At 44.4% G+C, this 26,511-nt stretch overlaps 1 protein-coding gene across 2 annotated transcripts in view; it reads left to right on the top strand.

Moving 5' to 3' along the window:
• The window catches only part of ANO10 (anoctamin 10), a 258,510-nt gene that overhangs the window by 16,002 nt on the left and 215,997 nt on the right, over nucleotides 1-26,511 (top strand). For both annotated transcript variants that reach the window (XM_074988327.1, XM_074988326.1), the window contains exons 4-8: nucleotides 2,376-2,510; nucleotides 4,533-4,652; nucleotides 13,843-14,412; nucleotides 15,572-15,627; nucleotides 25,055-25,129. In XM_074988327.1, coding sequence (XP_074844428.1) covers nucleotides 2,376-2,510; nucleotides 4,533-4,652; nucleotides 13,843-14,412; nucleotides 15,572-15,627; nucleotides 25,055-25,129 — 956 coding nt within the window. The remainder of the gene's footprint in view (nucleotides 1-2,375; nucleotides 2,511-4,532; nucleotides 4,653-13,842; nucleotides 14,413-15,571; nucleotides 15,628-25,054; nucleotides 25,130-26,511) is intronic.

The following is a 26,511-nucleotide window of genomic DNA, read 5'->3' as shown; positions in this document are numbered from 1 at the left end:
AATGCTGTTGCTAAGAAGACCATGTTCAAATAGTTGTCCCAATGCATTTCCTTTTATGGTCTGCCTGTCCTGAATTTGGAAGATTATGCTAAGGCTTCTTGATCAGAGGCAAGGTAGCCACTGCTGCTTGTCTTGTAGGTGTATGTGTTTATTTAGATTTATAGAGATGCTAAAAAGGATGTTTGTCTGTATGTTGTAGGTGTCATTTGAGGTCATGTAAAAAAAGACATCCAAAGTGCAGCAGTTCTGCATTCTTGTAGTTAATACCACTCTTTATTTTCAAATGCCCCTGAAAAAAGATGATCCTTGTGAAATGCCCTGAAGGTCATCCAGTTTGTTATTTCAGAGTAAGGCAGGAAGTGAATCTCAGAGATGCTGAGTTGTCACAGGGAGTGCTCTTCCAGGAGTGCCTTTTCATTTATACCACAAAGGCTGTAGCTTGAGCTCTTTTGCTGATCTCAGCTGTGGCATTAACGAATTGGAAAAAAAAGACTGTCCCTCAGATAAGTAGGTCTTTAAAATAAAAATGTGTTCCTTAAATTTCAGCTGGAAATTCACAGCCAGCTAGAGTAGATTTTGAATAGGGATGTTAACAGTTAACCAGTAAGCCTTACTCTAAATGGCTAAGGCTTACTGGTTACAGTCAACCTTTAATGGTTGGAACAGCCCCCTGCCCACTGTAAAAACGCTGTCGGGGAAGTGGGGAGTGCTCCCGCCAGGCTGGAGCCCCATTAGTTCACAATGGCCCTGAGGAGTGTCATGGGTGGAGGGCCCTCCAGTCCGGCTGGAGCAGCCTACCCCTCTGACTGTCCCCCTATTTAATCAGTTAGCCAGTTAAAGTTAATGTTTAACCAGTTAACTAATTAAACAGGATTTTACATCCCTAATTGTCAAACACAAATTTCATGTGCTTATGCCAAGATTCTCCATTTATCTGCTAGGCTGCTGCTTCCCACTAAATATGGGCTGTTTTAAGGAGTAGCCCAATGTAGAGTTCATTTCTAATTCTGGGGGACAAAGGGATGGGCAGTAGTCATGAGATCCTTATCCAAAAGAAATGTTGCAGAAGATTCTGCTGTAAATAAATAGTAAGAAACCGAGCTGGTGATTGTTGCTAGTTAATTCCAGTAGCAGCTGGGAATCCTATTAGACTTCTAGATTGCAATCCCAACCACAAAATTGAGGAATGTAGATCCTCAATCAAAAAGGTAGATATTTTTCACCATACTCTCCAGCTGCTTCCTTCAGATACCTAATATTGCCTAAATCTTGTCTGGATTAAGCCTCAAACCAACTATTCGTGCACCTGTCTCACCAAGATACAGAGAAAGATCATTAATTAGTTTGTCTGGATCATATCAAGTGAAACATAAAGCACGTGGTTGTCAGTATGTAGAAATTTATGGCATGCATAAGCTTACTAAGTCTTGTAATGGCCGTATTAGGTAATATTTTAAAATCTTGTCCTTACTTCTGGGACTAGTTTTGTGAATTGTGTCATTGCAATTTTTTTTTGTTCTTCTGTTAGAGCAATGCCCATTGTTTTTAGGGCTGGTCTACATAGTGCCACAGTCTGGACTATGAGGGTGTTTACTATAAAGTGCTTTTAAGTGTTGTGCTCCAAGTACCCTGTTTAGACTATGCTAGCAAAGAAGTTACCTACTTCAAAATTAAAGGTTACCTACTTCGCATTAAGATAAATTAAAAAAAAAACAGTTGGATGGTATCTGAAAAGAAGATAAAGTTATTTGTAATTCTGCTTCTCTGAAGATACGTTACCAACAGGATTCCCTCTCAACTCCCTTATAGTTTTGTTTTTTTATTTTCACATTACTTTGGTCGTGATTACTAATTTTGATGTGGTTTATCATTCTGTTATATTCATGTGCTGTGCAAAGTATGTGTGTCCAACAGGGATTTGTGTGATATAGTTGCTGTTGGGCCTTCTTGTGTTGTGACATACAACTTATATTGTGAGAGGTCAAAATTGTGTCAGAACCAAGAAATCCTGCCTGTCTTTCATTGAGGTGCTGAAGCCTGGGACTGAGAATATTTTCAGAATTATATCTTCAAAGAAGCATAATTGCAAGTGGGTAATGTTCTCCCTTTTTGTGGTCTCAAGTCATGTAGGTAGTCAGATTAATATGCAATAGCTGAAATGTGTTTCTTATCAATGGAAGCTTTTAGGAAGCAGGAATCTTCTCTCGCAAATGTATGAGTGAATATTATTGGTCTATGGTATTTATTCTCTAAACTTAGTGGTTTAGGGGCCTATTTTCGTCTCCATTGTCATAAGCAATCATCTTCATTAGATTTGTTGGTTCGTTTGGTATCCTAAAGCAAGCACATTATGAACCATTTTGTTTCTGATTTAGAGGACAATCATGATTTCCTGACAGTGGCCGAGTGTCAGTACATCATCAAGCATGAACTTGAAAATTTGAGAGCCAGAGATGAAAGAATGATTCCTGGGTACCCTCAGGCAAAGCTATATCCAGGAAAATCAATTAGTAAGTGATTTAGTTTATGGTATCCTTAATTGATTACTTGCACTAATATTGGTGTAACATTTTGCTTGTTGTGAATATGTATGGTAAAGGGGGTGTTCTGAATTTCCTGTGTACTTCAAAAGTTAAAAGAACTCCACAATATCTTTATACGTCTTCATCTTTAAAAACTAAAGTAGTGTAAAGAAGATTTCTTTGTTTTTGTAATAAACTTCAACTGGTTGCCTGCTGAAAAGATAAATGGATATTTAAATGATAGATGATAGAGCTGGGAAGCAAATGTCAAATTTTCACAGTTGTCTGTAAGGAGTAATGGATTTGTAATGGTGTGGCCCTCACCACTCACAAGCACCCCCTTCTGATTGGGTGTGTCAGCAGTCTTTCAGTTTATGGTGATCCTGGTCAGTGGTTTTTGGCTGAGTCTCACACTACAAGTGAAATATACCAACAACCTTCTGACATACACAGTCTCTAACTTGTCCTGGCCCCTGGCATGGGTCAAAGCCAAGGGGATCCGCCCTTGGAGATGCTGTCTTCTTGTGGATCTCCCTGCTCTCCATCCTTTCTCAACCCAGTAGTTAGCTAGGAGTGACTGCTTCACTAGTCCCTTGCCACAGGGAGCTTTACATGGTCCTGCTGCTCTTTCACCCAGCTAGGAACGCAGTCCTCTTTCCTCCAGTTTCAAGCAGGACTTGAGACTGATCTGTTCTTCAGCTTCTTTTATGCAACCCTGATCGGCCCTAGGTGGCTGCTCTCTGCAGCTTGTAATGTAATGGAAGGCTCCATTGTCTAGCCTTGCTCCATCCCAAGATTTTAAGTGAAAAGTCATCAGAGGCAGCTGCAAGCAATCACACCGGCTTGGAGATTTAAAAAAGGAACATTAAAACAGCAGCTCACCCTCCCCAGAGTAAAGACAGAAGTTTGTTTTAATATGCCAGAGTGTGAGGAAAGGCACTCTGTGGCTGTGTATACACTAGTTCTCTTCTTCAAAGCGGGGGGGCATGGTAATCAGCCTGAGAAGGGAATAATAATAAAGTGCTGTGATTAACATGCAGCACCTCATTAGGATATTTCTGACTGCGGCAACTTTGAAGTTGCAGACTTCAAAGCACCAGCATGCCATGTAGCTGCGGGCACCTCAAAGTACTTATGCACCTTTGAAGTGCCCTTACTCCCAAAATTTTTTGCAAGTAAGGGCACTTCAAAGTTGCGTGGATACTTCAAAGTGCCCACAGCTACACAGAATGCTGGGTCTTCAAAGTTTGCAACTTCGAAGTTGCTGCAGCGAGAATTAGCCTAATAAGGTGCTGCATTATTATTCCTTGCTCAGGCTGATTAACATGCCCCCTTCGAAGAAGGAGGCTAGTGTAGCCACAGCCTATATGTTTTTTATTTAAGAGATGTCTTGGGTAGCAGAGATGTTATCAGGAAAAATTGGATGCTGGTTCCTCTGAAGCCAACTAGCTCTTCCATATACTGTGTTTTTTTTGTGGGGCAGGGTGGAAACTTACTTGAGTAAGTAGGACGGTAACTATTAAGTATAGAGCCAAGTTCAAGTTTTATGAACCATTTTATAATAATTTACTTCCACCATATTTTCTACTTAGTGCTCCTTTCTTTCCTGAATAAATGTATGTTTGTTTGCTTGTTCCTGTGACCCCATCTTGCACCACAACCCTCTTCCCCAGGCTCAGCCTGGAGGCTCCTCCACCACTCCGAACCTCTTGTGCCCAGCTCAGAGCCCACACCCCACCCCCTGCCCCAGTCTGGTTAAAGTGAATGGGTGTGTGTGAAGGCAAGCAATAGAGGGAGGAGGGAATGGAATGAGCAGGGCAGGGCTTCAGGGCAGGGGCAGTATAGATCTTGGGTTGCATTTAAATTCAAAAAGTGATCATGGAGACCACTGCTTTAGATAATATACTTGGTTGATTTGTCTCATTGGGAAAGTATTTGAATGCAAGCGTTCCAACTATACTATGCCTTTGCAGGTCCAAAGTAACCGTAGTTATTCCTATTTTGTTTTAGTCAGAAGATTGCTGACTAATGGTATCCTAGTTCAGATCTTCCCACTTCATGATTCCGAAGAACTGAAGAAGCTCCGGTACACTTGGTACGGCCAGCTCAAAATTACTTTTCAACCTTTAGGTACGTGGGCACTTTTTTCACTGAAAAAAAATAAAGCTCTTGAAACTAGAAGTGGCCTCAGGGGTGGAGAGCTTTTGAAAAGCTAGCTGTCCTTTCCTAATCTAGAGAGTTGTCTCTGAGTGCAGACTTCTGATTTTGCTGATTCACTTTATCTGCTTGTTTCACTGAAACTTCTGGATGATTGGGATTATATGGCAGCAAGTTAAGGGAAACTGGAAATTTATTAATCCAGAGCAAAGCAGACTTTTACAAAGTCCATTAATCAAGGCACTGGAGATTGAAACTCTTGATGACAGAAGGTCTTCTAGTTTGTATATCCCTTTAATACCCTGTTCTTCTAAAAAAAAACTTTGGAAGATTGAATGTAGACAAGATTACATTTAATGCAGTGTTAAAGGTTCAGAGTTAAACACCCAACAGTAAGGAAATACCATAGTTAATTATAGCTCAGTTTGACCTTCTTTGAATATGAGGAAAATGTCGAGAGAAAACATTTTTCCTCATCATAAAAGGGAATTCTTAAGTGTATTTTTAATAGCTCTAGTGCCAAGATAGCTGAGGAAAATTAAAATCTGACTGAATTTTCTGGTGAGAACCGATTTGATTGCTATTCTATTCTGAACTTTATATGATGCCCATTACAATAATGTATGAACACCTGGTTGTGAATTAGCTGAGTTATGAGGATTTGAAAATTGTACTAAATGCATACATAGCACTTAGAATACTTTTTTTAGCATTTCTTGCCAGCCTTGTAAGTGACGGATGCATAATACTTTACATGCATACATGGAAACATACCTACAGCAGGGGAGGGGTAGCTCAGTGGTTTGGGCATTGGGGCAAATAGATGTCAGGGATGGTGCTTGGTCCTGCCAAGAGGACAGGAGACTGGACTAGATGACCTTCCAAGGTCCCTTCCAGTCCTAGGAGACATGTATCTCCATTATATATTGTACTGAGAGAGAGAAGAATGCTCTTTCATTCAGATACCATAGTTATAAGGTGTGAATTGTGGGAAGCAAAGCTTTATTATGGATTTTGTTTTTTTCCATCAAGTACCGAATAGTAGATAATAGAAAATGCTACACTTATCTAAGATTATAGGAAAAAAGTTTGATATTTGAGAAATTATTTGATAATGTACTAAAAGATTAAATTGTAGTGTGTACATGCAAGTGCATGTGGTCCAGGAAGATTGCATATCTGTTCTTAAATTCAGCATTTTTATTACACTTTTGAGTAGTTAACTGTGTATAAGCTGTGTGTAAGGTCCCTCAGGAACTAAAGACACTTAAATGATAGAAATTCTCACAATAGCTTGATAATATTTAATCTCTCAGTTTAAGTAAAAAAAAAAAAACCCTGCACTTGTTTTGCAATCAGTTATTTTTTATATCAGTTATATTTTAATTGATGTTCGCATTTTGTTTCTACTAGATAATGCTATTGTTGTAGTTATTATGATAAGCTGTAGTTATGTCTCTCCAGTTTTTTTTTTTTTTCTTTTCAAACATAGCTTCTGGTAGTTTTGGGGGAAGGGTAAGAGTTACAGATAAGTATTTGTTCTTCTACAAGTGTCCCCGTGGGTGCTCCACAATAGGTGTCGGGCTCGCCCTGGCGCCACAGATCGGAAACTTTCCAGCAGTTTCTCCCAGACCGTGCATGCGCCGGCACGCACCGCTCCCTTGCGCGTACCCAGCCACGTGCGCGATCCAGTCCCCGCCAGTTCCTTCTCAGCCGCCATCGGCTGCAGACAGAATCCGCTCAGGCTACAGCCAGAGTCAGCTTAGTTAGAGTTCTTTTAGTGTAAACTGTTGGTTTTTTTCTTGCAAAAAAAAAAAAAGGACAAAAAGAAGAAAGGACAAAAATATATATATTAAAAAAAAAAAGATTTAGTAAAGAGAGAGAGGAGCGGAGAAGACAAGGGAACGTGAAGGCCAGTAGGCCTCCGGCCGCGGCGGGCTGCAGTCCACGAAAGGGGAACAGGCACAAATCGAGTGCTAAGTACCCTATTAACAACTCAAAGACTCACCGCGATGTCCTCTTCAGCATTCAAAAAGTGTGAGTCCTCCCATGAAGTTATGCTGGCCTCCGATGGGCATAGTCAATGCATTAGGTGCCTGGGGGAATCACACGTTACCCAGAAGTGTTCCCATTGTGCAAAGCTCACAGTCAGGGCCAGAAAAGACAGAGAAATGCGGCTGAAAATGCTGTTGTTTGATAAGGCCCTCCAGCCCGACATGCCGGTGAGGCCTCAATCGGAGGGACCCCCTGGTCTCCATAAAAGGAAGGCGGCTTCTCTCACTCCCTCGGTGCAGAAACGGAGGAAGCTCTCTCCAGCCCGATCCCTGCCGGCAGTCACAGCGAGCGGGACGGGCGTAGCACACAGCCCCCAGCCGCAGATCCAAACAAGCGGCAGTGCAGCAGCGCACGTGGCAGAGGCTGAGCCTCTGATTACTAAACAGCCGGCACATGCAGCTCCCAGAGTGGCGGCCAGGCAAGCGCCGGAACCGGCGGCACCGCCACAAGCGGCACCGACCCCCACGGCGCCAGCGGTGCAGGGCCAACAGGCACGCAGCCTGCAGGCACCGGAGGACGTTATCCGCGCGGCACCGCAGCTGAGCGTGCCAAGCGCGGCGCTGACAGTGGGGCCGATGTCCCTGGCACGGGAGGGGGCGGTGCCAGCCCCGCAGGGGAGGGGTAAGGCAAGAGCAAAAACCCGGCACCGCAGCCCTTCTCCGGACAGGGCTGCAATGCTACTCTCAACAAGCCCTCCCCTTATGCTGCGCACGCCACCCAGAGGACATGGGTCTCGTCCAGCCTACCCAGAGCCTCCTTCTCCGTTCCTCCAACCAACGTCACCATGGCTTGGGCCACCTTTGCCTTTTCTGGGATTGGATCCCTTGGAGTACTATCACAAACCAGTTTCACCACTGTCTGAATCATCGCGGAGATCTTGCTCTCCCAGACACCGGGGGTACGCACCTCGAGAGTGGTCCAGGTCTCCATCCCAGGAACCGTGCCCGTGCTGCCATGGTCGCTCTTACCATGCTGGGCACAGACACCCCAGGCATACACCTAGGGGCAGGTCCCCCCCGACCGTCCAATATCCCCGCAGACACTCTCGGACGGGGACGGAAACACAGTTGTCTCAAGGGGAGTTGATTTTGGAACCCCGAGACTTTCCTTCGCAAGCCTCCAGCGAGCGGGTGTACCATCGACCGCAAGAACCTGAGAGTTCAAGGGAGGCTTACCCTTGTGGTTCCTCCTTGTTCTCCCCCGACGAGGCTACGGCCCCTGGGGACGTTGCTCCACCGGACGACCTCAAACAGTTTCAGGAGCTGTTTAAAAGGGTGGCTTTCACGCAGGGCATCCAAACAGCAGAGGTACAGGAGAAGCATCACAAACTTCTCAAAAATCTGAGACCCCCCGGCTTCATCCAAAATCGCTATCCCACTCGATGAAGCCATCATGGAGTCAGCCACAACCATATGGCAGACCCCGTCTTGTGCTCCACCTACGAACAAGAGAGCGGATAAGAAATACTTTGTCCCAGCGGAGGGCATGGAGTTCCTTTTTAGTCACCCACAACCAAATTCATTGGTGGTAGAATCGTCTCAGCAGAGATCAAAGACTTCCCAGTACAAAGCGGGGGGTACGGACAGAGATGCCAAGAAGCTAGAGCTGTTTGGCAGAAAGGTATGCTCCTCCTCCACCCTGCTGTTGAGAATGGCAAATTATGCAGCACATCTAGCGAACCATAATTTCGAGAATTACTCCAGGCTTACTTCTCTCATGGATTCGCTTCCGGAAGATAAGAAGCCGGTGCTGAAGGTGATTGTGTAAGAGGGCTATGCAGCTTCGAGGACAGGAGTCCAGATCGCCCTGGACTTGGCAGACAGAGCGGCACGCTCAACGGCTACAGCAGTGGTCATGCGCAGGGAATCCTGGCTTCAGACATCGGGTATCCCGAGGGATCTGCAGGCGAAGATTGTTTATCTCCCCTTTGACACGCAGAAGTTGTTTGCAGATTCAACCGATTCGGTCCTTCACTCCAGTAAGGACTCAAGAGCTACACTCAGAACCCTGGGTATTTATACCCCTCCATACAGGAAGAAAAAGTATTACCCTCAGCAAAGACGATACCTGTACCAACCACAGCGTGCTCAGTACCAACGGGGCTACGACCAAGGGCGACATCAACAGCAGCAACAGTATAGAACTCCTAGGCAACGTTCCCAACAAAGCCGTGCATCCTCAGGGCAGGCCCAAAGGCAACAAGTTTGACGGGCAGGTCGAGGGCTGCACTATCACTACCATCGCACAATGCCATCCCCAGCTAATGTTCCATCATCGCCTCCGACTGTTCCACCCCCAATGGCAAAAGATCACCACAGACAAATGCGTACCGGAGATCATAGCCACGGGTTACGCGATCCCCTTCCAGTCGCTCCCACCGCTGAAACCTCCACCCAGGCCCCACCTCAGGGATGCTTCCCACGAGGCGAGACTCAAACCGGAGGTGGACCACCTTATGTTCATAGGGGCGGTGGAAAGAGTGCCGGAGCGATTCCAGGGGAAAGGTTTTTATTCACGATACTTCCTTACAGAGAAGAAAACAGGACGCTGGAGGACCATCTTAGATCTTCGGGGCCTCAACCGGTACTTGTGCAAACAACATTTTCGGATGATCACAGTCGCCTCTATACTCACGGCACTGGACGATGGAGATTGGTTTGCAGTCCTCGACTTATAAGATGCGTATTTTCATATAACGATCGACCCGGCACACAGACACTTTCTCCGTTTTATGGTCGGCAAGGAGCATTTCCAATACAAGGTTCTTCCGTTCGGCCTCTCCTCGGCCCCCAGAGTCTTTACCAAAACCCTGGCAGTGGTGTCAGCCTACCTGCACAGACAAGGGGTATTTATATTCCCATATCTGGACGACTGCCTACTGAAAGGGGCCTCAAAGGTAGAGGTACTATGCATGGTACGCGTAACAGCAGACACGTTTTCTTCGCTGGGCCTGGTCATCAACCTCGCGAAGTCCAAGACCGACCCCACACAAGACATAGAGTTCATAGGGGCATGTATAAACTCTATTACAGCAAGGGTCTATCTACCTGACGCCCGCTTCCGCGCCATCAGTTCACTGGTGCAAGTCATTACATACAGCCCCACGGTGCCGGTCTTAACGTGCTTGCAGCTGCTAGGCCACAGGGTGGCGGCAACGTTTGTGGTGCAGAACGCCAGATTGCATATGCGCAGCCTACAACGTTGGCTGGCGAGTGTCTACAAGCCGGCATCCCACACTGTCTGCAGGGTGATGTCGCCCACGACAGAGGTGCGCAGATCCCTGCAGTGGTGGGTGAACCCCAAGAACATGCTGACGGGGTACCCTTTCACCAACCACAAATCTCTATTTTTCTTACTACAGACGCTTCCCACATAGGATGGGGAGCTCACATTGGCGAGAAAGTGATGCAAGGACTGTGGTCCCCTACGGAACAGTCACTGCACGTAAATATACTGGAGCTCAGAGCAGTGTTCAACGCTTGCAAATGCTTTCGAGACCACATACAAGGCAAAGTAGTTGGGATCAGTACAGACAATACCTCCACCATGTTTTATATAAATCGACAAGGAGGAGCTTGGTCCCGTGCCCTATGTGCGGAAGCAGTCCGGCTGTGGAACTGGTGCATCGCCAACAATATAACGTTGAAAGCCTTGTATTTGCTGGGCGCTCACAACGTGAAAGCAGACCAGCTGAGCAGGCGCTTTACACTCACACACGAATGGCAGATCCGTTCCGATCTGCTACGACCGATCTTTCACGCATGGGGGTTTCCTCAGATAGATCTGTTTGCCACTCAGCACAACAAGAAGTGCCCCCAGTACTGCTCCAGGGCAGGATTGGTGTGGGGGTCCCTGGGGGACGCAGTCGCGATTTCATGGAAGGGCCCCCTGCTTTACGCGTTTCCCCCCACAGTGCTCATCTACAAGGTCTTGCAGAAAGCCAGAAGGGAGAGAGCCCGCATGATTCGAGTAGTCCCAACGTGGGATCGACAGCAATGGTTCCCCTTGCTTCTGCGCATGTCGGACTGCCCACCGCTCCCCCTTCCGGTGGCGCCAGACCTACTCACGCAGGCCCAGGGGTCCATAGTGCACCCACACCCTCAAGGCCTGCACCTACAAGCATGGCTAATCCATGGCTCAGCTCCCTAAAGAGCACATGTATGGAGGGAGTACAGCAAGTCCTGGAGAGTAGCCGAAGGACCTCCACCAGGAAGACCTACAAGCAGAAATGGACTCAATTCACTGCATGGTGTTCTGCCAAGCAGTTAGCTCCCCTTGATGTTCCTATACCTGTAATACTAGAATACTTACTGGACCTCAAGAGGGGCGGGCTTTCCCTATCCTCGCTAAAGGTCCACCTCGCCGCTATATCTGCTTTTCGGCATGAAGAGGAGGGGCCCACGGTATTTGCCCATCCTATTGTTACCAGGTTCCTGAAGGGGCTGGTAAACCTGTACCCCCCTCGGAAACCGCTTCCACCATCGTGGAACTTGGACCTGGTGCTCAGTGCGCTAACGGGCCCACCTTTTGAACCCTTAGCCACAGTTCCCCTACGTCTCCTTACGATAAAAACAACCTTCCTCCTTGCAATCACGTCAGCTCGCAGGGTGAGCTCGCTTGCAGCAGTTATGGCAACGCCGCCCTGCACAGTATTCTCAAAGGAGGCGGTAACCTTACGGCTGCACCTGGCCTTTGTTCCAAAAGTTTCTTCAGAGTTCCACCTTAACGAACCTATAGTTTTACCCTTGTTTTACCCAAAGCTTCACAGCTCCGGCAAAGAGGCACGCCCACATCTCCTGGACGTGAGGCGGGCGTTGGCCTTCTACATAGACAGAACTAAGTCCTTCTGGAAAATGGACAGACTTCTAGTCTCTCTCGCTCCCAGGTTGAAAGGAGGTGGTCTCTCTTCACAGAGAATCTCGAAGCACATTGTGTTCTGTATAAAAATGTGCTACAAACTTCGAAAGACTCCTTTGCTGGCCCCGCCTGTAGCCAGACAAAGCCTCCCCCTTACAAGCCAGCTTGCTCGCTGCCCCCCCCCACCGAGGAGCACACCGGGCACGGAAATGGCTGCTGACAGCACAGTCTTTGATGCCCTCATTGAGGCCCAGATATGCTAGCTTATCGTGACCCTGAGAAGCAGAAAGTACAGCTAGAAGGCTAACAGGCCAGACTGTCAACATGAAGGGGGGGGACGGGACCCTCAAGAAATCACCCCAGCTGGCATTGATCGATATGATGTGCACACACACACACACGCACAATCACCCCAGAAGGGGAAGTGCCCCGCCCGCACAAAAAGAATGTCCTGTACTCCTAAATTCCTTACCTCTTGTCTTACAAGTGCAAACTAAGTAGAAATGCCCTTGTAACAAACTGGCGTCACAAAGACAGACCAGTATGATCTGGCACCATAGATAAGAAAGAGAATACGTAACCCAAAAGGGGTATAAAAGATGGGTCCAGCAGAGCTCTAACTTTGAGTGCATTCCACCAACTACCTGCTGGTCGGGTCAGGTGATTGCCTCCCGAGGTCCACAGCTGGGGACGCCCAGCCTCGTATTCGTCTTTCCGCGGAATTGAGTGACCAATCCAGCTTGGCTACACTGGTATCGAGAGACGCAGAGAGGGTAAGATACACCCATGCTAGGTCTTTGACTTTTTTTTGTGGACAGCTAAAGGATTAGAGCTCTAACTAGTGTCAAGATATCATTGTGTTAGATGGTAACAGATATCTTTGTATTGGATTGTAACGTAACTTGTTAACACCTGTACTTTGCTAGCATATAAGAAGTAAACAATAGCCTTTTGTAACCCTACGCTTATAACTGTAGCTTAATAAACTTGTAACTAGTTAAGATCCAAGCCTAACCATTTTGTTAACCCTTTTGTTACTGCAACACAGCCGGCACAACAAAAGAACTGTCACCGTTTGGTTACAAAAGCCTGGCCTTGGGTCAGAGAGCTAGCAGGTCCCTGCTCTAACAGTAAAAAAAAAAACTGGGTTGCTTAGGACCCAGGGGAATCCGTCAGCCTGTCTTGGCTGCTTGCAGTGACGAGCTCTCTGCTCTTGTAGTTTTAAACTTGGATGATAACAAGGGCATAGTTGGTACCTCACCGCACGTTACCCGTCCACCGGCTAACACCGCCTAGGGCTCACTCCACCAGGGCGGTGGCGTCGTCAACAGCCTTCTTTAAGGGCATCGCCTTGAAAGACATCTGCAGAGCGGCGACCTGGTCATCCTATGACACCTTCGCCAAGCATTATGCTCTGCACCGGGTATTCGAAGAGGATACCCGTCTGTCGACTGCAGTCCTTTCAGGGGCAAGCTGCACATAAACTGATTACCCACCTCCTTACTTGGGTTACTGCTGGGTAGTCACCTATTGTGGAGCACCCACGGGGACACTTGTAGAAGAAAGAGAAGTTACTCACTGTAGTAACGGTGGTTCTTCGAGATGTGTCCCCGTGGGTGCTCCACCACCCTCCCATCCTCCCCGCTTCGGATCTCTGTTTAGTGTTTTTCAGGAGCATCCGAGGCGGTTGGTCAAGGAACTGGCGTGGACCGGATCGCGCACATGGCTGGGGACGCGCAAGGGAGCGGCGCGCGCCGGCGCATGCGCGGTCTGGGAGAAACTGCTGTAAAGTGTCCGATCTGCGGTGCCGGGGCGAGCCCAACACCTGTTGTGGAGCACCCACGGGGACACATCTCGAAGAACCACCGTTACTACGGTGAGTAACTTCTCTTTTTCTCTGTTTAGGAGCCTGAAATTTGGGCCATTGCTTAACCTTCTGAAACTTCATTTCATATTACCCTGAGACCTTTGTTGGGAATTGTTTAACATAATCAAATATGATGAGTTGATGAAATGGATAAGCTATTCATTTTTAATATCTGATGGGAAATACTGTGTTCAGTGCACCCAGTATGACATAGGAACCTAATGTTCATTCCTTCTTTTAATATGCCAGTCAGATAACTCTTTTGTTTCTGTAGAAGATAATGCAGCTCCTTGTGAAGATTTTAATAGTTCTTTGTGTGTTTTGAAACATAACTCCTTTTGGTCTTTCACCTTTGGCTAAGGGTTTTTTGCCCTCTCTCCATAGATGAAATTCGCTGCTACTTTGGTGAAACGATTGCTCTTTATTTTGGCTTCTTGGAATATTTCACATTTGCATTGGTTCCTATGGCTCTCATTGGGATTCCTTACTATGTATTTGCATGGGAAGACTACGACAAGTATGTGATGTTTGCCTCATTCAATCTACTTTGGTCGACAGTGATTTTAGAAGTTTGGAAGCGCTACTGTGCCACTATGACTTACAGGTGGGGGACACTATTAATGAAACGGCAGTTTGAAGAACCAAGGCCAGGATTTCGTGGGGTTTTGGGCATCAATCCTGTCACTGGCAGGGAGGAGCCAGTGTACTCAAGTATTAAAAGACAAATGCGAATTTATCTGGTGTCTTTGCCATTTGTGTGCCTTTGCCTCTATTTCTCACTCAATGTTATGATGATTTACTTTGAGTTGGAGACTTGGGCTCTGGATTTCCATGAGGAGAGCGAGTCTTATTTTAGCAACTTATTGCTATTTGTGCCCAGCATCATCTACGCTATTGTGATTGAAATTATGAATCGTGCCTACAGATATGCTGCAGAATTCTTAACATCATGGGGTAAGACTTGTCTTTTTTTTCTACTTTTCTTTTATGTGAAGTAAGATGAAGTGAGAAGCCCAAACATTTAGAATACATATACATGAACACCTTTCCTAGTAAGGAAGGTGTTTTCTAAACTTACTGTTGTGTACATCAGCAAAACTATCTGGACAAATTCACTGTTTAGTTGTGCTGGGGCATCCACCCCATCCTGGCAGAAAAGGATTAAAAGCAGCCTAGGGAAGCTGGGCAGGGAGAAGCCAATCAGAGGCCAGCAGGCCCATATAAAAATAGGTGCGTGGCCAGAGGTGGTGAGTTGCTGCAGAGAGCCCAAGGGAGAGATCTGGCTTCCTACAGGGCTGCAGTGGGGCAGCTGCTAGCAGAGACCAGAGGAGCTAGAGAGACTAAGCTTCTGGTTGGCTGCTGGGACTTTCAGGCTTGGGGCCATGAGAAGACAGTGAAGAAGATACTGGGGCCAGGGAAAGTTGCCCATTGAATTAGAGCAGCAGTCGTGAGAAGTTAAGCAGGAGCCTGCAGGAGCCTACTTGCTGCAGAGTTCCTGAGCTAGAGCCTGGAGTAGTGGAGTCTGGCTACAGACGCTGATCCCCATGACAAGGATGTGTTTTTCAGGAACCAAATGGCAGCTAGACCTGCAGTGTCCTTTAGACTATTGGTACAAGAGCACCAGGGAACATGGGTGGATCCAATGGAAACTTCTCACCAAAAGTCTAATCTTGAAAGCATGGAGCAAATGTGCACTAAGACTGATACATTCTATATAATATGATCAAGCACTCAAAGAAATATATGGGGCTCTTATGAATGACCACCTGTGTATTATTTCCACCTTTGACAAGGTATTTCTTTAGCCACACCCCAAATTTCTATCAAAAGTAATGTCCTACATTTTGGCTACATTTCTATGTACCCTTTACAGTAGTGCTGGAACTCCCTTAATAATGGGAGTGCTGAAAGCTAGGCTCCTTACCTGTTTCTGTGCCCCTCCCCAAGTTAGAGCTGTGTAATTCCCTCCTCACAGCACATACTTTTCCCCATAGGCTCTTACTTAAATATTTCTGTAACTGCAGGAAGATGCTTGTTTTGTTTTTTACACACTAGTGTTTGTTATGTGTTCTGTGCTTTGTACTGTTTCTCAAATGATTGTTTAATGTTTTAGAAAATCATAGGCTGGAATCATCATATCAGAATCATCTAATTCTGAAGGTCTTAGTGGTAAGTATATTTATTTTTAGAGTAATATTTTATTTAAGGAGTTAGTATGTAATATGTTAGATGCTTGTTTCTACATTGGCCAATTTTCAGTTTTCCCATGCAGAATATCATCCATTCAAGATTCTAGATGTGTGGATTTTTCTTTTTTTATGTAGATGGTCACGGCTGCACCTGAAAACTATTGCTTTCATTCTTTAAAACGACATCGTCCAATAGATTCCCCATTCGCCACATGTGGTGAACACAGCTGCGGATTGTAGCAAATGTGGGCCCCTCTCCAGCTGCTCCTTGCATGCGCCCCCACCACATGGTGGCAGGAGTGTTGGTGGCTCCTCTGGTCCTGGTGGGGGCCCACGTGGCACCACATGGCTCCAGCCCCGGAGTGAGTTGCGCAGCGAGGCTCCAGGCCTGGGGGCGGCTCGCGCACTGCAGCTTCAGCCCCGGGGGACTCGGGCATTGCAGCTCCAGCCCCAGGGCAGCTCCAGTGAATAGCCTGGCAGAGGTGGGGTGTGCAGCACCCGGGAGGGGTGGTGCCTGGGTGGTGGAGGGGGCGTGGCTGTGATCTTCCATGACATTTTGTTTTGGATACCACTGCTTTAAAAGCATACATTTCAAATTTATGTCTTAAGAAGCTCTTGTTTGCACTGATTCATTCATTCAGGAATATTTCCAAATGCTTGACTAGAAACTGATCATGCAAATACTTTTCAAATGCATTAATGTTACTCTCCCAAGCTGTAATGGCAGTATAGTTATTCATGAGTATGTGTTCGCTGCTTCAGGCCCTTATTGTGCAGTTTATTATAGGTGCTGATCTGTTTTACTGTGTGATTTACAAGACATTGTCCATCCTGGGAAAGAAACTAAACTATGTACACTTGTAACGCAAACAATAAGGGAATATATTACTTGTGTAAATGGCAGAAGTGCAAAATGACTTTTGTTTGTTTTCAGCTATAGGGTTAGTAGCGATTGGATGTTTGACATAATGAATGCTGGTGAAAATGAGTTAGGATCAGAGACTAAAATAGGGACAGAAAAAGTTAAAAAACAAAACAAAAAAACAAACAAGTTTGATGTCTTCAGGTAAACAGGGTCTTATAAAATACATCCTAGAATACTTAGGATGTTGACTGAGGAGATATCTGAGCCATTCGTGGTTATCTTTGAAAAGTTGTAAAAGACAGGAGAGAACTAAAGGACTTGAAAAGGGCAAATATAGTGTTCATCTTTAGAAAGGGAATAAAAGACAACCCGGGAAATAAGTTGTTTATTTGCAGCTTAATGGTATGTGCTGTTTTCAAAACACTCAAACATTCTGAATTCCTGGCTGTTGTTGGTTTCATTGGTTTTTTTTTTTTTTTTTGCAAAATCTTGCTCCCTCGAAAATATTTTGCTAATTATTATTTAGAAAATGTTCTGTTTGATACAGCTTTTGCTATAGTTCAGTGGTATGCTTATGATTGCACCTAATCCTTCAATAATCTTTATTATCACTAATGTATTTTTCAAGGAAATATTTTTAGGTTGAAACTTTACATACTTCTTCTCAGCACAAAGGTGAATTGTCATTCAAGAGTATACATTAAGTCCAGTCAGCCATATATTCTGTATATGTACAAGAATAATAGCACCCTATTCTATTTTTCCTGTAGGAACATTGTACAAAATAACTTAAACATATGAATTTTAAAACGTCAGTCCTAGGGCCCTTGCTGGTCCTAAGCCCAGATGAAAAAGGAGGAAGGTTGGGCATCGGGCTAGCAACTCGATCCCGTAAAACCTACCAATTGCTACAGAAACAAGAAGTGCAACCAAACAAAATAAACAAATTAACTTGGCGTGAAGGTATCGACTCTTTTTTTATGACTGTGCTGGATGAAAGCCGAAAGGAAGTTCAGTACCTGATACAAAGCTCGATTTTAAGTGCCAAAACCACAACAAAAATTGGCACATGGAATGTAAGGACCTTATACCAATGTGGAAAGCTAGCGCAATTACTCCGTGAATTTGAGAGTTATCGAATGGACATCTTAGGCACTAGCAAGATGAGATGGACAGGAAGTAATAGTCTAGTTAGGGATGGGAAAACCATTCTTTGTTCAGGGAACAATAGTCAGCATATACATGGCGTAGGCCTGATATTAAGTAAGGAAGCGTCATGGTCATTGGTTGGATGGAAGCCAGTGAACGAATGTATTATCACAGTGAGATTCAAGTCAAGGCATGTGAAAACTACAATCATCCAAGTGTATGCACCAACTGAGGATGCTGACGAAGCTGAAAAAGACACGTTTGATGATCTGTTACAAGACACCATCAGTGATGTTCCCAATCATGACATCAAGTTACTCATAGGTGATATGAATGCGCGAATAGATAACAGAAGACAGGGATGGGAACATGTGATTGGCCCATACGGATCATCAACGCAAACAAGCGACAATGGAGAGCGCTTACTACTATTCTGTAGCATGAACAACTTGTGCATTGGAAACATCTATTTTGCACACAAGAATATCCACAAGAAAACATGGCGGTTGCCTGATGGTATCACTCACAATGAAATAGACTATTTCTGCACCAGTAAACGATGGTGACCAGCTCTACTAGATGTGAGAGTATACCGTGGAGCTGATGTTGGGTCAGACCATCTTTTGATGGCATCGCTCCATCTTCGCCTTAAAAGAAAACAAGAACAGCAAACAGCTCGGCCCTAAGCAGTTGAAGAGTTAAGAGACCAAGCCATAGCTGAACAGTACAAACTTAAACTTAGAAACCGATTTCAACAAATTCAATGTGAAACTTCACTCGAAGACCAGTGGGTGCAGTTCAAAAGAGCAGTGACTGAGATCGCAGAAGAGATGATTGATCGAAAGAGAGGCACACAAAAAGAATGCTGGTTACAGGACAGGACCTGCAGTTGATTGATGAATGTAAGGTTGCGAGGAGGCAAAGAGATCAGGCAAAGTCGCCAGGTGAGAAAGCGGAAGCTGTGGCGAAGTGCCAGTTGCTGGATCGTAGAGTCAAGAAAAGCTGTTGCGCTGACAAGAAAGAATGGTTAGAACATATAAAGGTGCTGAAGCACAAGAGGCAGCGAAGAAATGCGACACCAAGACACTATATCGTATTGTCTGGGAGTTAACAGGAGCAAGAAGTAATAGCAACGCTCCCATCAAAGGCAGGAATGGGAAGATCTTACTCAGTAAAGAAGAGCAAGATGCGCGCTGGGTAGAACACTTCAAAGAAACACTGAATCAACCAAACCCAACCGCAACCTACGACTTCAGTAACTTCAGTCTCCCTGACGAGCTGGAAGTAGACCTAGACATGATCACAATTGAGGAAACACACACAGTGATAAAGGTGCTAAAGAACAACAAGGCTGCTGGCCTAGACCAAATTGCACCTGAACTATTGAAGTATGGTGGAAGCTCTGTGGTGCAGGAACTGACAGGGCTGTTGAATGAATGTTGGAGAACAGAGTGCGTCTCAGGAAAGTGGAGGAAGGGAATGATTGTCTAGTTACCAAAGAAGGGGAATGTCAGTGATTGTAACAATTGGAGAGGTATCACGCTCCTTTCGGTCCCGCGTAAGGTGTTCTGCATTGTCCTACTCAGGAGGTTGCAGAGCGTGGTGGATAAAACACTGCATGAAGAGCAAGCTGGATTTTGCTGCAGACAATTGTGTAGTGAACAGATCTTCACGTTGCGCAACATCATCGAACAGAGTATCAAGTTCCAACGGCTGCTGTTAATTAACTATGTGGACTTTAAAAACGCGTTTGACAGCATTCATAGAGAATCATTATGGAACATAGTGCGAACATATGGCATCCCACAACACTACATCAACATCATCCGAAATCTTTATCTAAACTCTAGTTGCTGCATGAGGACCGATTAATGGGATGACAGATTTCTTCAACATCAACTCCGGAGTGTGTCCAGGGTGCGTCCTGTCTCCATTCTTGTTCCTTCTGGCGGTGGACTTCATAATGAGAAAAGCGATGAGTGACGCACATCTAGGTATCTCATGGAAAGATCAGCGTCGACTCACGGATCTGGACTTTGCAGACGATATTGCACTGCTAGCAGAAACGAGTGAATGCTTGCAAGGCATGACGACAAATTTGGAAGCAGAAGCTGGCAAAATTGGGCTGAGGATACATAGTGATAAAACAAAGTTGATGCAGGTTGGGAACACTCAGACAAACACACCACTAGTGGTCGAATGCCAACCCATAGAAGAAGTACAGCGGTTCACCTATCTTGGCAGCACTCTGTCTAATGACGGAGGCATCGAGGCAGATGTTAACTGCAGAATCGGTAAGGCGTCAGCAGTGTTCCAAAGACTGCGCCCAATTTGGTCTGCACCAACAATCAACACTGCAACAAAAGTTCGTCTGTATAACACCATCATGCCAGTCACCATTTACGCTAGTGAAACATGGAAAATAACGTCAAGACTAGCACGCAAGCTCAATGTATTCCACCAGTGTTGCTTACGAAAGATCCTGGGTGTCACCTACCGCGATTGCGTTACCAATGAGGAGATACTATAAAGATGCGGGTCACGGGCACTGAAGGATATCATGACAGAGCGCAGAGTGCAGTTTGCTGGACACATTCTGTGTCTGCCAGATCAACTGCACCCAAAGACTGCAATGAGATGGATACCGGCAGAGGGAAGAAGGAAGAGAGGCAGGCCACTCAGGACCTGGCACACCACACTTAAGGAAGACTTATTAAACACTGGTATAACATGGGAGAAGGCGGAATTATTTGCAGCTGACCGAAATCGCTGGTGAGCACTTGTTGCCCAATGTGCCCAGATGCACAGGTGGACCTAAGTAAGTCTAAGTCCTAAGGCCCTGATCCTGCTATTGCTTCTACATAAAAGAATCCCTATTTCACAGATCTTACTGAGCTTTACTTCCCTTTGTGCTTTGGATCCCCAGGGTTTTGTGAAGCTTCTGCAACCCCTAAAGGTTTCAGCACTGGTTCTTTGCTTGGCCTTTTTGGCACATTTACTGGACATTTACTCCTTCTGGTGTACCACTAAGAAGTGTGGTTCCACTGTGTATTTTTCTTAGGCCTCCCAGGACTAGCATGGACCCCCACAAAATTCCAATTACTTAAACAGACCCTCTCCCAGAATTCCACCCCTAAGCTATGAAGTTTTGACGTTATAGTTATTCCCTCAGATACACAGCAGTAGTGTAGCAATCAGCACACATACTTTCTGTAGACTAAAACTTATAGGCTCTTTTATACTTGGAAGAGTACAGATCATACAGAACAAGAGACAGGTGTCCCTACCTCACTTTCCTCACCATTCAGGGACATTCTTAGGACTGGGATTTGAATCCTTTGTGTTCAGGGTTCTTGGGGCCATCTGGGTTCAGGAGAAGATTCTGGGCCCACCTGTCTCAATGGATCTGCTGCAGGCAAGGTGGCCTCACTCTTCTGGAACCCCTTACACAGTTTCTGTGACTGTGTTCTCCCTTGTGCTAACCTTTGCCTTCTTGTCTCTCTGTTCTTTTGAGGTTTCCCTATTTAATTTACTGTCACAAGTCCTCTTTTCTTGTTCTTCTGAAAACATTCTGCTGCTCCTTCATCCTTCTTTCCTCCAGAGGAATCAACTACTGTGTTTTCAAAAGATTCAGCTGTTTTACGTTTTTTCTTTTTTTTAATAACCTTTGTGAGGTCTAAGTACTGTCATTTAACCTTAGGCACCTCCATTTGTGCGTATCTAGAATATACATATAGGCCCTATCAGTAGGGTGGATCTAGAAGAATAGAATAGAATGCTAGAACTGAAAGGGACCTTGAGAAGCATTGAGCCCAGTCCCCTGTATTCAGGACAGGACCAAGCAGCATTTAGGTCACCCCGGCAGATTTTTATCTATCCTACTCTTAAATATCTCCACTGATGAAGATTTCACAACTTCCCTAGGCAGTTTATTTCAGCACTTAACTACACTGACAGGAAGTTTTTCCTGAGTTCCAACCTAAACCACCCCTGCTGAAATTTAAGTCCATTGCCTCTTGTTGATCCTCAGTGGTTAAGTAGAATATTTTTACTTCTTTCTCCTTCTAACACCCTTTTAGGGACTTGAAAGCTGTTATGTCCCCTCAGTCTTCTCTTTTCCAAATTAAGCACACCCAGTTGTTTCAGTCACCCCGCATAGGTCATTTTTCTAGAATATTAACAATTTTTTTGCTCTTCTATGGACCTTCTCCAGTTTTTCCACATCTTTCCTGAAAAGTGGTGCCCAGAACTGGACACAGTACTCCAGTTGAGGCCTAATCAGTGCATAGTAGAGTAGAAGAATCACTTCTCATTTCTTGCTCCTGTTAATGCATCAGAGATCCCTTTCTGCAGTACTCCCTCCTAGACAGTTTCTTCCCATTTTGTATGTGTGAAACTGATTTTTCCTTCCTAATCAGAGTACTTTGCATTTGTCCTTATTGAACTTCATCCTGTCCTTATTGAACTTCATCCTGTTTACCATTTCTCCAGTTTCTTCAGATCATTTTAAATTATAGCCCTATCCTCCAAAGCACTTGCAGTGCCTTCTGGCTTGGTATCATACGCAAACTTTATAAGCGTACTCTTTATGCCATTATCTAAATCAGTGATGAAGATAATGAAGAGCGCTGGCCTTCAAACTAATCACTTGTTATGCCCTTCCAGCATGACTGTGAACCATTGATAACAGCTTTCTGGGAACAATTATCCAACCAGTTATGTACCCACTTAGTGGTAGCTATCTCAACTTTGTATTTACCTAACTTATTGAAAAGTTCATGCAAGACTGTGTGAAATGCTTTGCTAAAGTCTGGGTATGCCATGTTTACAGCTTCCCCCTTATCTGCAAGGCTTGTTATCCTATCAAAAAAAAAAAGCATCACTTTGATTTGACATGATTTGTTTTTGACAAATCCATGCTGACTGTTACTTATTATCTTCCAGATGTCTGCAAATGGATTCCGTAATTATTTGTTTCATTATCTTCTCTGACACAGAAGTTAAGCTGACTGGTCTGAAGTTTCCTGGATTGTCCTTATTTCCCTTTTTGTATATGGACACTATATTTGCCCTTTTCCAGTCTTCTGGAATCTCTTCTGTCTTCCATGGCTTTTCAAAGGCGATACCTCCTTTTGCTTGTGCTTTTTGTCAAGTTATCATGTGCTATAATGTAGTTCCATCTGCAACTGATTGACAGGATTATTCAGAGGATTATGATTTCAGGTGGGAAATAATCAATAGAAGCAGATAAATGGTAAAATGAAGTTCTGTTTTTGTATCTGCAGTAAAAAAGTTTAAAAAAAAAAAGATGGGAGAAGAGAGATAAATCATTATATAAGGCCTTGTCTATACTTACCCCAAGATCAGCACAGCAGGGTTCAATCTCTTGGTGGTTGCTTTCGTGCGTCTAGTCAAGGCACAGTAAACTGACCGCTGATTGCACTCTTGTCAATGCTGGTGCTCCACCGGAATGAAAAGCATGAAGGTTGTCGGTGGACCCTGCAGGGGAGACTCTGTGGTAACTTGATCTAAGGCACACCTCCTTTAGTTCGACATGGCTCTCTAGTGTAAACCTGGCTTACGAATTCAAAATGTAAATTTCAATATTTGTGTATATGGAATATTATAGTCAATATTTTATTTTTAAATCCAGTTATAATTTGCTCATTTTGCAGGATTTTTCTGGTGAATCATTGCTGTAAACTAAAATGCAATTCTGGTATTTTTGATTTAAGCTCATTCTAATGACATATTATGTAAGTAGAGATGGCTAATGTTTTTAGGTTACCTCATTGATAGGAATCACGTTAATGCAGAAATTGTTTTGTTTCTACAGGTGTTAAAAATGGGAGTGTTGGCTATGTTGTGTTGTTCATGTGTGAAGTAAAATAAATATTGTATATTTAATAGTCACATGTACATATATCTATTTTATATACTAATGTACAACCATATACCTATGTGGACTCCTCAACAGATATCATCACCTATCCTGCAAAATTTACAAAGGGCAAATGTTATGAGAGATTGGTACTTACAAATTGCATAAAGAGAGCCTATAGGGCTCCAGAGTAGGGGTAGAATAAACAGATGACTCCTTTCTCCCAAACTTTGCCAGCACTGATGGCAAATAGGACACATTTTTTGGCAGGGGAGCTGCTAGTTAATCTTCTGGGAGCTGTATGTATAGCCAGAAAATTCATTCTTTCCAATATAGCCTTTCATTTAAGCAAGGTTCAAAATTCATGCATACAGTTGTCACTCTTCAAAATTCTTTTCTAATTTTAGAAACAATACTGATTCCAGTGATATTTCCCATTTTAAACATATGGCATATATGTCAAATTCATGCATTAATTGAGAACAGATTGGACCTAAAATGGAAATGCTATATATCTCATGTACATATACACACACACCTCAGTGAATCATCTGAAGGTATATATTTATAATGCAGTTCCAATACTGTGACTGACCTTAGACACGTTATCTCAGTTTAGAATTTGTCCTTCAAATCTCTCCTCCAGATCTGCTTTTATTGTGATAACTGGGGGAAACTGCCAGCCGTTGAAAGCTATGTAGATGCCAGTAGGAATTTCTAGTGTTTAGCAGCTATATTTTGTTTACTTATGTTGTAGAGTGGGGTCTCAACATTCGTGAGGGTTCTGTGTTTCGTACCCTTGTGAATGTTGATTTTTTTGTGACTATAGGGGGGTTGCCAGGGGCCCCAGGGGAAGCGGTGGCTGCCAGCACTCCTGCCTGGAGCCCTGGGGGAAGTGGCAGCTGCCAGTGCTCCTGCCTGGAGCCCCAAGGAAGCGGTCACTCACCTGCTCACAAATAACTGAATTCACAAACGTTAAGTTTGCAAATTGTAAGACCCTAATGTATAAGTTTAATATATCTATGCACATATGTCATGAATGGGGAATGCACATAAGCATAGTAAGTGCTGTTCTGAAAAGGAAGGGTTCACTGAGTTAGGATCAAAGCTGTCACTTATAAGAATATGCTCCTATTAAGTTTCCTCTTCTTTTTCCTTCATGTCTCCTTTTGAGTTGTTGTACTCCTTTGTTGTGTGGGACAGAAGCTGTCATCTTATTCTGTGTTTGTACAGTTCCACAACTGACTGGAGGTTTTAGAAGTTTTATCACATTGAGAAAAGACTCAGATTTTCAAGGTGGTCTAAAGAGAAATTGATCTGTCTAGTTTAACTGAGAAAAATGCAAAAATAAATGCCGTTGATGTTGAACAGTAGGTTAGAAAATCTAATTTGTTAGTAATGAATTTTTGGAATAAGAATTTGTCTGAAAAGTAATTCTTTAATTGAATCAACTAGATCATAATCTAAATTTGCTGTTCATTTCAATAATACTGTTTACATTTTTCTTTTCAGTTCAACTTTTTAAACTGCTTTGCCTCCCTCTTCTACATTGCATTTGTCCTTTTTGACATGAGACTTCTGCGACAGGTGAGTTCTGGAAACTGTATACTATGTAAGAAAGGCAGGAAATAGTTGGAATAGGAATTCAGAGGGTTCTTATTGGTCTTCTAATACAGGATATGTGTTTGCCCACCTGTTAATATTTCCATCAGTTGTAGTTATCTGTATTTCAGTACCTCTAATCTATTTGCAAAGTCATAACAATATGAAAGAAGCACATATAAAATGTTTGAAAAAGAAAATATTTTCAGACAATTTGAAGAGAGAGAGCGGGTGGGAGAATACCATCTTTCTGATCTATAACAGCAACGAAGTGTCCTGTGGCACCTTATAGACTAACAGAAAAGTTTTGAGCATGAGCTTTCGTGAGCACAGACTCACTTCATCAGATGCTGGTCTTGGAAATCTGCAGGGCCAGTCCTGTAGTAAGAGGCTTCGTGGCACATGTCTGGCTCTGTTGATTTGTTTTTTCACTTCCTCAGGTGAGTATTGCAGTTTCAAGAATGCTTCGTAGAGATTCTGTAGGTGTTTGTCTCTGTCAGAGGGGTTGGAGCAAATGCGGTTATATCTTAGTGCTTGGCTGTAGACAATGGATCGTGTGGTGTGTCTGGGATGGAAGCTGGAGGCATGAAGGTAGGCGTAGCGGTCAGTAGGTTTACGGTACAGGGCATGAAGCCTCTTACTACAGGACAAGCCCAAGAGAGAAACCAACAGAACCCCACTAGCCATCACCTACAGTCCTCAGCTAAAACCTCTACAGCGCATCATCAGGGATTTACAACCCATCCTGGACAATGATCCCCCACTTTCACAGGCCTTGGGAGGCAGACCAGTCCTTGCCCACAGACAGCCTGCCAACCTGAAGCAAATCCTAACCAGCAACTATACACCGCACGACAGCACTCTAAATCAGGGACCCATCCATGCAACAAACCTCGGTGCCAGCTCTGCCCACATATCTACACCAGCAACACCATTACAGGACCTAACCAGATCAGCCACACCATCGTGGGTTCATTCAGCTGCACATCTACCAATATAATTTATGCCATCATGTGCCAGCAATGCCCCTCTGCTATATACATCGGACAAACTGGACAGTCTCTACGTAAAAGAATAAATGCACACAAATCAGATATCAGAAATGGCAATATACAAAAACCCGTAGGAGAGCACTTCAATCTCCCAGGCCACACAGTAGCAGACTTAAAAGTAGCTATCCTACAGCAAAGAAATTTCAGGACCAGACTCCAAAGAGAAATTTCTGAGCTACAATTGATCTGCAAATTCGACGCCCTTGGCTCTGGCTTAAACAAAGACTGCGAATGGCTGGCTAAATACAGAAGCAGCTTCCCCTCCCTTGGTGTTCACACCTCCAGATCAACTGCTGGTAGTAAGCCTCACCCTTG

This window comes from Carettochelys insculpta, chromosome 2, assembly GCF_033958435.1.
Source record: "Carettochelys insculpta isolate YL-2023 chromosome 2, ASM3395843v1, whole genome shotgun sequence".
Classification (NCBI taxonomy): Eukaryota; Metazoa; Chordata; order Testudines; family Carettochelyidae; genus Carettochelys; species Carettochelys insculpta.
Note: the sequence above shows the minus strand (reverse complement) of the source record. Positions and strands in the feature narration are given on the sequence as shown.